This window comes from Osmerus mordax, chromosome 2 (assembly GCF_038355195.1).
Source record: "Osmerus mordax isolate fOsmMor3 chromosome 2, fOsmMor3.pri, whole genome shotgun sequence".
NCBI lineage: Eukaryota > Metazoa > Chordata > Actinopteri > Osmeriformes > Osmeridae > Osmerus > Osmerus mordax.
Window position 1 is genome coordinate 22,367,502 of NC_090051.1, and position 13,588 is coordinate 22,381,089.

General features: G+C 44.5%; 1 protein-coding gene across 3 annotated transcripts in view; it reads right to left on the bottom strand.

Moving 5' to 3' along the window:
- Positions 1-12,983, bottom strand: part of LOC136966408 (collagen alpha-3(VI) chain-like) — an 81,789-nt gene extending 68,806 nt beyond the window's left edge. Inside the window, exons 1-4 of one of the 3 annotated variants that reach the window (XM_067260915.1) lie at positions 12,754-12,983; positions 5,097-5,208; positions 1,470-2,066; positions 52-645 (exon numbers count right to left, since the gene is read on the bottom strand). In XM_067260915.1, the coding sequence (XP_067117016.1) occupies positions 52-645; positions 1,470-2,066; positions 5,097-5,181 (1,276 nt within the window). In that variant the 5' untranslated portion in view covers positions 5,182-5,208; positions 12,754-12,983. Of the gene's footprint in view, positions 1-51; positions 646-1,469; positions 2,067-3,608; positions 3,739-5,096; positions 5,209-12,753 lie in introns of those variants that run through there. The other 2 variants (XM_067260930.1, XM_067260923.1) reach the window with 2 other exon arrangements.
- Between the last annotated feature and the right edge of the window lie 605 nt (positions 12,984-13,588).

Here is a 13,588-nt window from a genome sequence, read left to right on the forward strand (position 1 = left end):
GGAAGCGTCAAACATACTGAGAAAGACGTGGTCAATTAATCAATATTTTACCTGGTTCTGTGGGTCCCTCAGTCACAACCACCCCGGTCAGAGTGGAGAGCGGCGAGACGATCAGCTTGGGATTGCGCAGCAGTTGGCGGAAGTCCTTTAACATGAACACCAGGCTCTCGGCAAAGGCAATGCGCTTTAGCTCCTGCTCGTCAGCGGTCTTGGAGCCCGCGGCCAGGGTCAGGACTCCCATGCGCTGCAGTTCCTCGGAAGGCTGCTCCACGCTGTCGCCGGACTTCTTAGTTGTCATCAGCAGCACCAGCTGAGGAATCCCCTGCTGAATACGACTTCCCTTCTCTTCCCGCAGCATGTTGGTTCTCACAAAGTTCAAGGCTGCTCCGATGTTCACCACCTGGCCGGGTCTTGGTTTGATTCGGCCAAGAGCGCTTATCAGGTCCTCCTTGGTTCCAAAGGCGTTCAGGTCGATCTCCGATCGGGGAGTGCTGCTGAACTGGGCCACGCCCACTTGCACCTCGCCCGGTCCGATTGGCATTGTCTCGACAAACCTTTTGATGAACTCGCGTATGGCGTTGATAATTGTGGCACCCATGGTACTGTCAATGAGGAAAATGATGTCCCTATTTCCAACTTCCAAGGCTGTAAAATAAGGCAGGAGTGTTAGTCTTAACTTCAAAGTTAAATATGGGACAAGCTTTTGAAGTGGTGCATGATATTATCAACTACTAATATTTTGACTTGATTAATTTCATAATTTCTTTCAAAATTGGATGATGGGACACTACAATAAAGAAAAATATTTGTCATGTATAATAACCTTTTTTTTTATTTTTATTTCAATGAATGACTGATGGTTGCCACGACTGCTAAAATAATATTTAAATCTGTTAGTTTAAAACCTGTTTGCTATGACCCATTCACGTTTTACTTAAGATTTTCAAAATTATATGATTTTAATGTGCCAGTGTTTATGTAGTATTAGTGCTTAGCTATGAGCCACTCATTGCATGGGTTCTATTGAGTTTTTGAGTGTACAGTATTTGATACCACATGATGACGGCAATCAGTTCGCAAAGCTACAGCTGTGGAAAACATTACTTCCACTGCAAGTCTTCTCATCACCCTAATTAATAATAATAATGCATTGGTAGTATTTAGACTACAATTACAGCATGCTGTCTGATAACAGTGGCCCTAAGGTCTGTTATAACAGTGGCCGTAAGGTCTGTTATAACAGTGGCCGTAAGGGCTGTTATTAGCAAGATTGATTCAAAAAGCATCAACATCAATTATTTATCATTAATTTCTATTAAAAAATGTCTTGTCATGTTCTTACCTTAGTGCACCTACTAGAAAGGAATTCACATTGCTGTCTGCTAGATGTAAAAGTGCCTTCTGTCTTATTTAGTTTCCCATGTCCCCAAACCACCAACTCCCTCCCCACCTTGCATAAGAGTACCTACCTTCCATGAACTCATTCTGAATGACAATTGTGCGTTGGGCCACCCCGTTAATGTATGGTAGCAGTTGATCACCCATGACAGCCACTGCACTGAAATCTGGGGCCGACAGAAGAAAGCTCTTATCTGTGGTAACCGTCTCCAACTCAGCTGTGGCCTCCGCACCCACCACCACACCAAATGTGATAACGTTGGACTGCTTAAGCGCCCTGTCGCCCACGCCAGTATCGTCCGTGGATGGACCGGCACTGATAATCACCAGGGCCTGGGGCACCCCCTCCTCCGCCCTGCCCCCGGCCACCTGGATCAACAGGTGCTCTGCCACTTCCTCCAAGGCCGCACCGAGATTAGCCTCGTCACCTCCCATGAAGGTAAGGGCCTTCACGGCATCCAGGACAGCGGCTTTGTTTTCATAACTATTTAGATAGATCTTAATCTCAGGGTTGGCGCCGTACTGAACCACGGCCACCCGTATTTTGTCCCTGCCCACATCAAGGCCCTGTATGATTCTTATAGCCAAATCACGCACAAGGGGGAAGTTAGCCGCTCCAACGTTTTCAGATCCGTCAATTAAGAGAACTAGGTCGGCTGATTCTTGTGCTTTGAGGGAAGAGGGAGAGAGGAGAGAGACAAAACAGAACAAAATGCGATGTGATAGCGTTAAAACAGTGAAAGAGAAAGAAAAAGACAGCGTGCTGGCACATCATTGCATGTGTAAAGTAACATTCATGGTGAACACAATCCATAATAAAACATCACAAAAGCAGATCATACTGCATGTCGGCTGAATCAAGGAGCTACCAAAGGTACAAAGTAGTTGTAGACTAATGAGGAATCTAAATTAGTCTGATTACTTGTGTGTTGTAGAGAAACACAATACTGTGATGTTTGAGTGGCATGTTTTGTACATTAGAGTATGTAGAAATAAAACATATTGTTAATGTAATTACATAAACGTACTGTAGCTAATAGTCAAGTCTATTCTTCAGATACAAAGCTATGTGTGTGCATATATGATGTTATATACTTAATATGCTACATACTCTAAAATAACCCTTTCATTATACTATTACAGACTGTGCCTCAAACCAGCTCCATTGAGTTCAGCCATCCCATGCAGACTCCTGTTACAGACCTCAGATCATGTGACCAGTCATGACCCTGTGGCTCATCCTTGATGCTTCAGAGTCCCTACGTGAAATAAAAATGTAGGTATAGAAGTTTTATCCTATCTGATTGTGTTGTGATAAACCAAATATGCAGGTCTTAATTTGAGAGATTGTTAATGTTCTAGGAACAATATTATTTTGACATTAGACCATGTTAACCTTTCAATTCAATGTTTTATAGTGAGCTAACTATCTTGGTGTACTGCTGTGTGTTATACATTTTGTCAATAAATCTTTGACAAAAAAGGTTTGTGTTATGTGATGGTTAACCATTGACAACAGCTGTTGTGTTCCGCTGCAGAGCAAGGATGAGCACAGGCAGGTTCATCACTGTTTCCGTAGTAGAATATTGCGCACATATTTTACACAGTTATGTAGACATTAACTGATAAACACAGAAACATACACACAAACATAAACAAGACATTCAAGCAGTGGTGGGTGGTTGGTTAGCCATAATTAAAAGCTAAAAAAAACAACTGGTGTTGTCTCGTCTATGGAGTTGTCTAGGCAACACGAGAGCTTGAGTTTTGGTGGGAATCAAAATTGTAGGTTAAATGGTCTTTGCTTATTGTATGTACTGTATACGGATAAGATGTCATAGACAAAAAAGAGAGAAGTAAAAATAGTATGAAGGTAGAGATGAAGATGTTGTAGCTCTACTATGGTGTTGATCTGAAATACGGGTCTTAAAATGGAGTCTTCAACATGTCATAATGTTGTGTAGTAAAGTGAACTCTGTCTTCCTTTAAAAGGGCAATCTCATTATTTTCCCCTTTCTGGTATTAACTTTCAATATTAATATTACCATTGACTGAGATGGTTGGCTCTCAGTTCATGCTCAAGCATTATTACACAGCTTGGCTTAGACATACAATAGCAGCAACCTCTCTCCTCTGAGAAGCATTAGGGGTGTCAAAGACATGCAAACCTTTCGCTGTTTTTCAAACTGTTATGGACAAAAAAAACGTACCGGAAAACCGAGTGATGTTAATGGGTTGGATGAATGCTAAATTAATGGTTATTGTCATGTTAAAATACCAAGTCCATTCACGGCTGCATTTACAGCTGAGTTTCTTCAACACGAGGGCATTAGTATGGTAGTGACACAGGCCCCCTTTGCATTACCTGTCACATCTCCAGCCAATCGTCTGACTTCAACCGACATGGGTGCTGTCAGCGCTACAGGAGCCCCGCCCCCAGCCAGGGTCACGGCACCACACAACCCCACCACTAAGTCCTGGATAATGCCCGCCAAGGCCGTGAAAGTGTCTACGCTGAAAACATGAGCGTCTCGTGGCTCGCTAGCCATCTCGCCGAGCTCCCAGTCCACCGCGTCCTGAACGCCCACTGCAAAAACCTCCACGCCCGCCAGACGCAGCACCTGGGCTGGTTCGGCCACGTCGTCCTGGGAAAGTCCATCCGTCAGGACCACCACCACCTGGGTCACGCCGTCGCCGGCTCGGCTGCCCGAGGCGGCGTTCAGATGGGCCCGGATGAGGAAGTCCAGGCCCAGCCCCGTCCTGGTTCCCCCGCCCCGGTAGACCATGGCCTCGATGTGCCCAAGGACCTCCCGGAACGACTGGTAAGTGTTGAGTTGGAACTCGGTTTTGGGCGAACCGCTGTACTGCACCAGGGCAAACTTAAACCTGCTCCCGCCCCCCTGTTGCAGAGCTTTTACCACTCTGTACAGAAACTGTCTTACGTACTCAAAGTTCTCCTGTCCCATGCTCCATGATGAGTCCACTAGAAAGTATATATCAGCTGGCAGGCCTTGTGCGCAATCTTCAAAAGAGAAAACCTGGTTTTGAGGACCCTCACAGAGCACCCAGATATTCCAATCCCATGTGAATTGAACACCAACACTGCAGAATAATAGTGCTACGAGCTACGATACAGAACTGCTGGGACTATACAACCAATACTAACCTCAGCCCTATAGACTTGCAATCAGTCTACAGCACAATCCACAGGTAGACCCTTTAATCGTGTCAGGAAACCCATTGCTCTTACTGCTTCACAGCACAAACAACCCAATATTTGTATTTATAAAATTGAAACATCAACACATAAACCAACTTCCAACTTGACAGCAAAGATCAGACTAAGTACAGTCATCATTGTTAATTTGATTTCATTTAATATTGTTTGGCTGATACTACCCTAGTATATCCTGTTTAAATGTACAAATATCCTATTGACCTTTGCCCTTTGAATTGCTTGGAAGGTCACAATTACTGAGCAGATGAAACCTTCCAAGTAATATCATATAATGTAATATGATGATATTATATTATATAGTCAAACGCAATGAAGGTGATGCTCCTGGAATGTTGAGCATTGCTGATATGCTGGTCATCCCTAAAACTCAACAAACTCACATTTTGTCACAACAGATCTGGAATCTTTAGAGACTAGTACCATGTAAGTTGTCTATGGGTGCACTGTGAGGTAAACTTACCTTCCTGAGCATCAAGTTTGGTCAGCAGTCCTGCGAACAGGAAGCAGACGAGAGCGCACAGCGGCATCAGCCGACGCTTCGCCATCTTCTACTGAAGCGCTGAAAAGATCACCTGCAAATGAAACGGACATGTCATCATCAGGGGCCTGTTTTGTAAAGCGCAATCATAAAAAGCCAGGTTCAAAGACTCAAACCTTACTTGTACGAACCTACCAAACCAGGCGCAGATAAAGCCATTCCACTTTTAGCTCACACAAGAAGACGAATTTGACCCAGGTTGACATCATTGACATTTTTAAAGGCTTTTTAGAACAAAAAAGCAACTTTAAAAAAATCTAACCCCCAGCAGTGTGTATTTTCTTTGCCTCCCCTTTTGAATGCAACGTTCAAATCACTCGACAAAAAATTATATCCTGAGAAAAGTGGACTTTGAGGGGTAGGCCTATTGCTCCATAGACCTCCATTCTGCACTCGCCTGTGAGCGCCCTCATATGGAACCTCGAGTGGGACTGCAACCAGTTCAGAGAGCGGAAGTTTCACGAGAGTGGCAGTTCTCCCCTTATGAGACATTCTCTGGTAACACTATAGCTAGCTAGCTCTAGCTGAATGGTACAAACGAAAGTATGTTCGTTGATCTTAAACGGTGAATGGGGCCGCCACCCCGCTGGAATATTTCCTCTGTGACTGTGGAAAGGGGTACTCTAGGGGTACTCTAGGGGTACTTGTTGTCAGACTTGCACTTTTTACAATTTCGCGCCGACCGAAAACTTGAGCTAGGTTTATGTCAGTTAGCTAGTCCTTCTGAAAGTAGTGACCGGATGCTGATAGGATTGGTCAGGGCTGGGTGGGGGAGGGGTTTTGCGAAAGGTACTGTTTAAGCTGCGATCATTCTAATGTATTGGGCAATTTAGATTGCCCAATACATAGCTGATAGCTGAACTTGCTTAATGGAACCAAATGAACTGAAAATCAGACAAACTAACCTATAGCTTATTTGCTAAACTTGCTTTATGGAACAGGCCTCTGATATGGTTTATAATCATGTTGGTCCACACATATAATGTAAACTTGATACGCTTAGTCAGAGACTAATTTGTCAGTTGTTAGTGTCACTCCCATCCTTTGCTCTTTCTAACATAAACACAAGGTTCTGTCTACATACTCCCTACTACATACTACACTACACTACCACAGCATCTAACCCACACCAGACGCCACATTTGACTCAAAAAGAACAGTGCTCATTAGAATCAGAATCAGAATGGGATTTATTCGCCATGAAAGTTTGCACAGACAAGGAATTTGCTTTGGCAGGAAGGTGCATACAATAAACATATACCTACAATTTTAATATGTGGACTATCTATACTAAGGGTACATAAACTAGCAGTACTAAGTGGGATTAGAATAGAATTAAATATACAATAAAATAAAATATAAGTTGCCGTAAATGACAATATAAAAATACTAAAATACTAATATTACAAAAAATACAAATGTACAAGATACCATTATTGTAATGCAGTGCAAAAAGCAGTGTGTTATTAGCATACTGTAGTCCTGCTCTAATGGAAACATTACATTAGACCAAGGTTGGTAGATGACAACCTTTTCTTCTGGAATAACATTTATTTTTATTTTATATTTTTGTTTTTATCTTTGTTTATGTTATCCTCCCTTTCCCACATGCAGAACATTCTGCAAGCATATTTCCAAAAGCCAAGTACACGTCCAGAGTTATATTTAACCTTCAACACACCATAGGAGGAGGAGAAAAGCCTCAGTCAACATCTCTTCACAACGTGTACTGAGACATGTGATCTGCAGCCACCACAGCGTCAGTGCACGCCAGCCAAGCCCTCACAGCTGTCTAACATTGAGGTTTCACATGCATTTCTCCCTTAACCACATCAACATGACGCCCAAGACAGAAAATACCTCCAGTTCCGGGTTCAAAACAACAACAGCAGCACTTGTGTCGTTCAGATCACCGTTCAGACAGTGTATATTTGACCTTTGCCTGTCCTAGTTGGTAACATTACGGGTATTGTTGAGCTGGAATGGTGGGTATCTTTGTGCAGAGTGGATTGGCAGAATGAAAAACACTTGTAAAAACAACCAGCCTACATCAGCAATTATCTGCTGTTGGCAAGGAATACATTTTCCCTCTTCTTAATATTTTGTTATTTAAAGAGGTGTTGGACTGGAAAGTCCAGCTTCACAGTTGGGATTTAGGTTTCTGTTTGGACAGCTTTTCTCTTATTGTATCCTTAAGTAATGTCCAGGGAAATTAAAACATTTTGAAAAGGGCACACAGCCTGCACAGTTTATGGTGTGAAAAGGTTGCCTCAGAAAAAGTGCTTGGGAGTGAGTGTCTGCCTGCCTGCACAAGTGCGAATCATAAAAATGAAAAGGTCAATGAAATCACCATAGGACTTTGTGAGAACCGTGTGTTTTAATGTAGATAACAAGCACATTTTCACTTGTGTGCAAACGCAGGCCTACCATCAAAATTCTGTCGCAGCATCGCTAGCACACCATAAAGCTGGGATATTTACCAGATAACCACCACCCCCCTGAGTGTGCGAGGGCCTCGGGGCTAGACAAAAAGACTTGTTGCAGAACCATTAGCATCCCCGCAGACACCATTTATACAGTCGGGCAGAAGGGTGGTAATCGTGGTGGAAAGCACTCCTAATCACACTTATGAGATGAACAAACTCAAGAATTTGTGTTGATAATACCACAGTCGTATTGTACACAAATTAAATGTTAAAGAGCCGCACATTAAATGCTGTATCAGCAGTGTCATGCGAAACCCTTAACCACATTCAAACCATAAATCTGACCATGAAACCAACTTTACAGTCGTCCACTTGGCAAAAGCCGTTCTGCCATAAGAAGGAATTTTCCCACAGAAGAATGAAACGCTGGCCCCTAACAACGAGAGGCCTCGGAACATAAGAACAGTGTTTGCTGGTTAACAAGCCTGCGCAGGTCTACGCCATTAACCTAACAATGGACAGATAACACAGCCAATTGTTTGCAGTTGAAACCTGGGAGAGTTCAGTTTTACCAGCTTCAAGCGCTCCCACACACTGTGCTCTCCCTAGCCAAGATCAGAGATGCAGGAGAATGCATGAATGCTAGTGCCCTCTTGTGGTAGGTAGAGGTACTACAGCCACATACAGGAGACTGAACACAAGCCTGCAATTTCACTCTCTCCTTACTCTACACTCTCTTATGTCAATGTAATGCTGTAATTGTGCACTCTTTACACAGAGGTCTGAAACTGGTCGAGTCAAACATCTCTCTTTAACCTGTTATCTTGAACTGGTCTCGGAGGGTTTGATTCCACAGGGAATGCCAGGGAATCTACCAACCTTCTACTACTTCCAGTATGTAACGTTGGGTTACTATAATTGTGTGTGAGACACTAACAGTGTGAGACAATTGAAACATGTCAAATTAAATGGAGCATTCAACTCTTCTAAGGTTTCTGGTTACAATCCTTCTAATTCAACTTGGCCTTTGGCTGAAGCTTCTTTGAAAGGATGGTGAATGAAAGTAAGAGGAAGTTGGAAGCAAGCCACACAGTGTGTCAGTTCCATTATGCACTGTGGAACACAAATAAGGCTGAAGTGATTTGACGCAATAGGTCTGAGTATTCAAACTGTTTATACAACCGTTAACTAAGCGTATCATTGCAGAAGGATGGATGGATTTAAATGTCCCAAGCTTAGACCAGACAGGGTTTTTTATTCATATGTGAACACATTACACAAGTCTATACAGTAATACTACTATAGTGAACTGCAAATGGCAAAATGTGAACAAGCTGTGTACTGGGTCTACTTGAGGTTGAATCAGTCCAAAGCAAAAGTGACGCTACAAGACTCACTGAACCATCAGATGCTCATCCTGGCTCCAGACAGGTTTAAATTATTTATCTGTTCTTGATCCAGTTGTTGTCAGATCCTAACCGATATGTTACTGGATCCCATTTAAATTAAGTGAAATTCAGCCACTGCCGAGAAAGACGCCAAAAGACTCTTTCAGAGGGATGGAAAAGCCGGGGTTAAGAGCGTTTGAATCAAGGCCATCCACAATACCCAGCAATAATGAAGTATAAACACTCGCCCAGTCCGGACAAACGCTGCAGTGTGAGCATTGACTAAAGTTTAGTTGGCTCGTTTACCCTTCCCTTAGCTTACTGTTTATCCAGACCCCACTGCACAGATGAGAATGTAGCCTTGCAGTTGATGAGTGTGCTTTCGTCTCAGTGTTAGGACAGTAGAATCACTCATTACTTTGTTTAGTTTGAACACCCGGACCCCGAGGAGAGTAGAGTAAGAGTGGGCAGATGATTACTGTACACCAGTACGAGATGAGTTTCGAGGCATCTTCTTTAACCACCCATACGGTGGGCCTGTCTTCTACACAGACAGGTACACCTACAGCTTTAACTAGAGTCTATCATCAGATGGCTGAGTGGTTAGGGAATCGGGCTATTAATCAGACGGTTGCCGGTTCGATTCCCGGCCATGAAATTGACGTTGTGTCCAAGGCTGTCCAAGACACTCTACTTGCCTTGGGGGGAATGTCCCTGTACTTACTGTAAATCGCTCTGGATTAGTGCGTCTGTAAAATGTATAATGGAGGTACAGTATCTTCAGCCTCCCATGGAGTTGGAAGCCACTAGGCTTCTATGTTCCTGCATGTAAGCTGCCAGTCCTGAAACACAAAACTGTATGCCACTCTTGCGCAATCTGTCTGCTCTCTCGATTCAGAGCCACCCCTCTGGAGGGACAGCCAAGCTGCCCAACATGTCATCATGTCATCACCGCTGAGGAGGACGACGTGCTTCAGCACACACCCACTCAGGTCAACAGAAGTGAAATACAGAAACATACTACAGGGTGGGGGGGTGGGTGGAGGGAAAACAACATACAATCGTCTCGACAGTTCATTCACAAAACAATTTAAGTTTCAGGGAAACATGCCAAGTCGGCGTATTGAGTCATCGTCTGAGCAGATGTTTTGATCTAAAGCATATTCTCTTCCAGGATGTAAAAAATGTCCAAACCACAAATCGCTCCCTGGGTGTAATGTACTTGTATTCCAGTCACACATTAACCGCTACACCAGCAGCAACTTTAGCAGTCCTCCATCCCACCTAGTAGGCTGTCTCATGTCTCATGATGTGGTTGAATGTTTCTCCTCTTGCATGTTCACTTGCATTGTACACCAGGTCATCTTTGTAACCTTTAGCTCTAGGTAGACCCTGCAGACAGTCTAAGCACGCCTCATAATTCAACATCAAAAAGAACAAAGCCAACCACAACTGCTCTCATCAGTCAGAATACATGTCTAGCCAATCACGTGGCCTGGCTGGCCCACAGGTGTTTCTGGCAGGAAGTGACATGTGCGCTGCAGCTGAGAGGAGGATCAGTGATGGAGTTAAAGGAGGACAAGGATGCAGGCGGGCCAGTTCCTCACAGCTGGCGTCTGTAAGCCCGTCCAACACCCAGCAGATGTGTGACCCATCGCCTCAGGCCTGGGACAGGCGGACCCTCATGTGATCCAGCAGGTGTCACTTATTAGGAAATGGTCATGTGGAGGACGTTGGATATGAGTGATGGCGCTGAGCCAGATGTCCCACCTCAAACACAGCCTTCGGAGGTTGTGGTTTTCCCCAATGAAAACTCGAAGTCTGAGGCTGCATGTAGGCATTACTGTAGATTTCGTAGTTTTTTTTTTCTCTCCAAAGATTAACCACAAATGTGACAACCAGGACAGCTACCCCGGCGTACATTCAAGCTCATTAGTGGCACTTGTGCAGTAGGCTAATTGTTTTACCGAGTGAGCAATGGCCTTTTAACATGAGTAATATTGAATTACGTGGCCATTAAAGTGGCACATAAGTATCCCCAAAGACAGAGCTGAGCTCTGACAGGTCCAGAAGATGTATGATCTACTTTTTTCTTCTTCTTCCAATTCGTCTCATACGCTACACTGTGGAAAAACTGAGAGTTTGCTGGAGAACACAGAAGACCCATAAAGCAAAGGCAGGCAGATTCACAAAGCTAATCCTGCAGAGAATTTTCCGCTACTTATTTCTGCCAATACGATTCCTGATAAGGGCTATCCAAGATATTGTGAGTGGGAGTACAGTTATGACAGAACATTGTCTTGGGAATTTAGAGATAATTGTCCATGTACCCCTTCACTTCCTTTATCACAAAGTTGCACGTCCCACTGAACTAGTCATAGCGAGGGAGTGCGATTGATGTGGTTTCTGATCATCGTACACTGAGGGCAGAGTGGACCTCCACTGTGGTGAGACTTAAGATTAATGTTCTCCACCTGGTACAGCCCCCCCCCCACACACACACACATATCTGTCTCTAACAAGGGACCATCCCCCACAAGTTCCCCCAAGCCTGGTCCATCTGGCCAGTAGTGTGGAAAACGCTCTCTCTCTCCCCCTGTCTGTTTCTCTTCACACTTTCCACTCTCACATTCGCACCGGAGGGTGTGGTCCTGAGCAGGGCCGCTGGTGAAAAAATCTCAGCTCCACTGTCGCTCAGCTGGTGGTGCACAGCTCAGGGTCTCCTGTGGGAAACTGGAGCCTGGAGCTGATGGGGATCTGTCTCTGGAGGACCAGGCTACAGCCACATTCATTGTCCTTAGAATATATATATATATATATTTTTTTTTTACAAATTTACCTCAAGAGTTTTGGGGTGGGGGCAGCAAAGAAGACAATGTGCCTAGATGACAATAGATTTTATTCCTACAACTATGAAATTGAATTTCTCCTCCCAATTTAAAATGTTTCTCTTGGGTTTTTCCTGAGAGTTTTTTCTTGTCTTTTTGAGGCTGGTGTAGGTGCAGTTTTCTGGGCTTATGTGAAGCCCTCTGTGACATGGCTTGTAACAAAAGGGCTGTGCAAATAAAATCAGATTTGATTTGAGAGCAGGAAAGAAATATGGGCCCCACACACTCCACAGAGCGCGTCTACACTCCTCTGTGGAATGCAGCTCCTTATATGTTCACAGCCCTCAGATAAAGTATCTCAACTTCAATCTTAATTTTGATGACAGCCTTTCAGGAAACACGCTCAGGCTCAAAGACTCGTACTCATAGACTGGTGATTTGGTACGAATCGTCCTGCAAAGCGACAGAGACGATGCAATCTGACTGCGGAGGTGCAGCAGTTTGAGAGTCGGTCCTAAGCGAGACCATGCACGCCTCTTCACGCTCTCCTGTGTGTCTCTCTAGTTCACATGTGCTGCAGCCCTGAGCACTCCCTCCCTGGTCGTAACTGCTGCTCACCTCTAACCCCTCCACTCCCCTCGACCTCTAAGTATAGGTCTCACCCTGCCGTCAAACACGGCTCTCTGATATACATGAGCGAAAAGTCGACTTGTCAGAGAAAACGTATTATTGAGGCACATGATATACTCCCGTGTTGAAATGAGGAGTCTTACTGTGCACAGTCTCAAGTGTAGTATCTGAGTAAAAGTTACGGAAACCGTAAAATCTTTTAAAACCTACAGGTTAACACTAAACAAGACATCCAACTTTCACTGTTTTCGCAAAAAAAAAAAAAAAAAAAGTGATATGAAACATTCCAGGCCAGTCCGCCACTTACCCTTCGCTGAAGAAGCTGTATTCCACAAACTCTGGTTGAAAAACTGAAACGTAGCAAAAGACCTTTAGGTCATTATCCTCCTGTTATTTCCTCTGGAGTTGCAGGCCTACCCGGCTTCTCCCAGAGGAAGGATGATGAGCACGGCGGAGGTGGCGGGGATGGAGGCTCTGATGGAAGCGCAGCAGAGAGACGGAGAGAGAGAGAGACTGAGAGGAGAAGGAACTGACACAGCCGTGCAGAAGACAGACACCCTCTGAGCTTCTCACCAGTGGAGCTGTGACTCAGATTGTAGGGCTGAGACTGGACAAACTCCCAAACTCCTGGAGAGCTGCCACCCCTATTTTCCTCCTCCTCCCACTTTCTCCTCAGAGGCAAAAAAAAAAGGATAGGAAGAGGAAGAAAAAAAAAAGAGAAAGAAAAGGAGTCTAAACGAGAACCAGACGCACAGCCCTGTTTGGTCTGGATGGGAGCAGTGGGGAGGATGATGTCACGAAGCTGGAGCGGGATTCTCTCTCTCTCTCTCTCTCTCTCTCTCTCTCTCTCTCTCTCTCTCTCTCTCTCACTCTCTCTCACTCTCTCACTCTCTCACTCTCTCTCTCTCTCTCTGTCTCTCTCTCTGTCTCTCTCCCTCTCTGTCTTTCCCTCTCTCTCTGTCTCTCTATCTCTCTGTCGCTCTCTCTCTCTGTCTCTCTCTTCTCTCTCTCTCTCTCTCTCTCTCTCTCTCTCTCTCTCTCTCTCTCTCTGTCTCTCTCTTTCTCTCTCTCTCTGTCTCTCTCTCTGTCTCTCTCTCTCTCTCTTTCTATTGCTCCTTCCATCTCCACTTTTTTGGATAAGC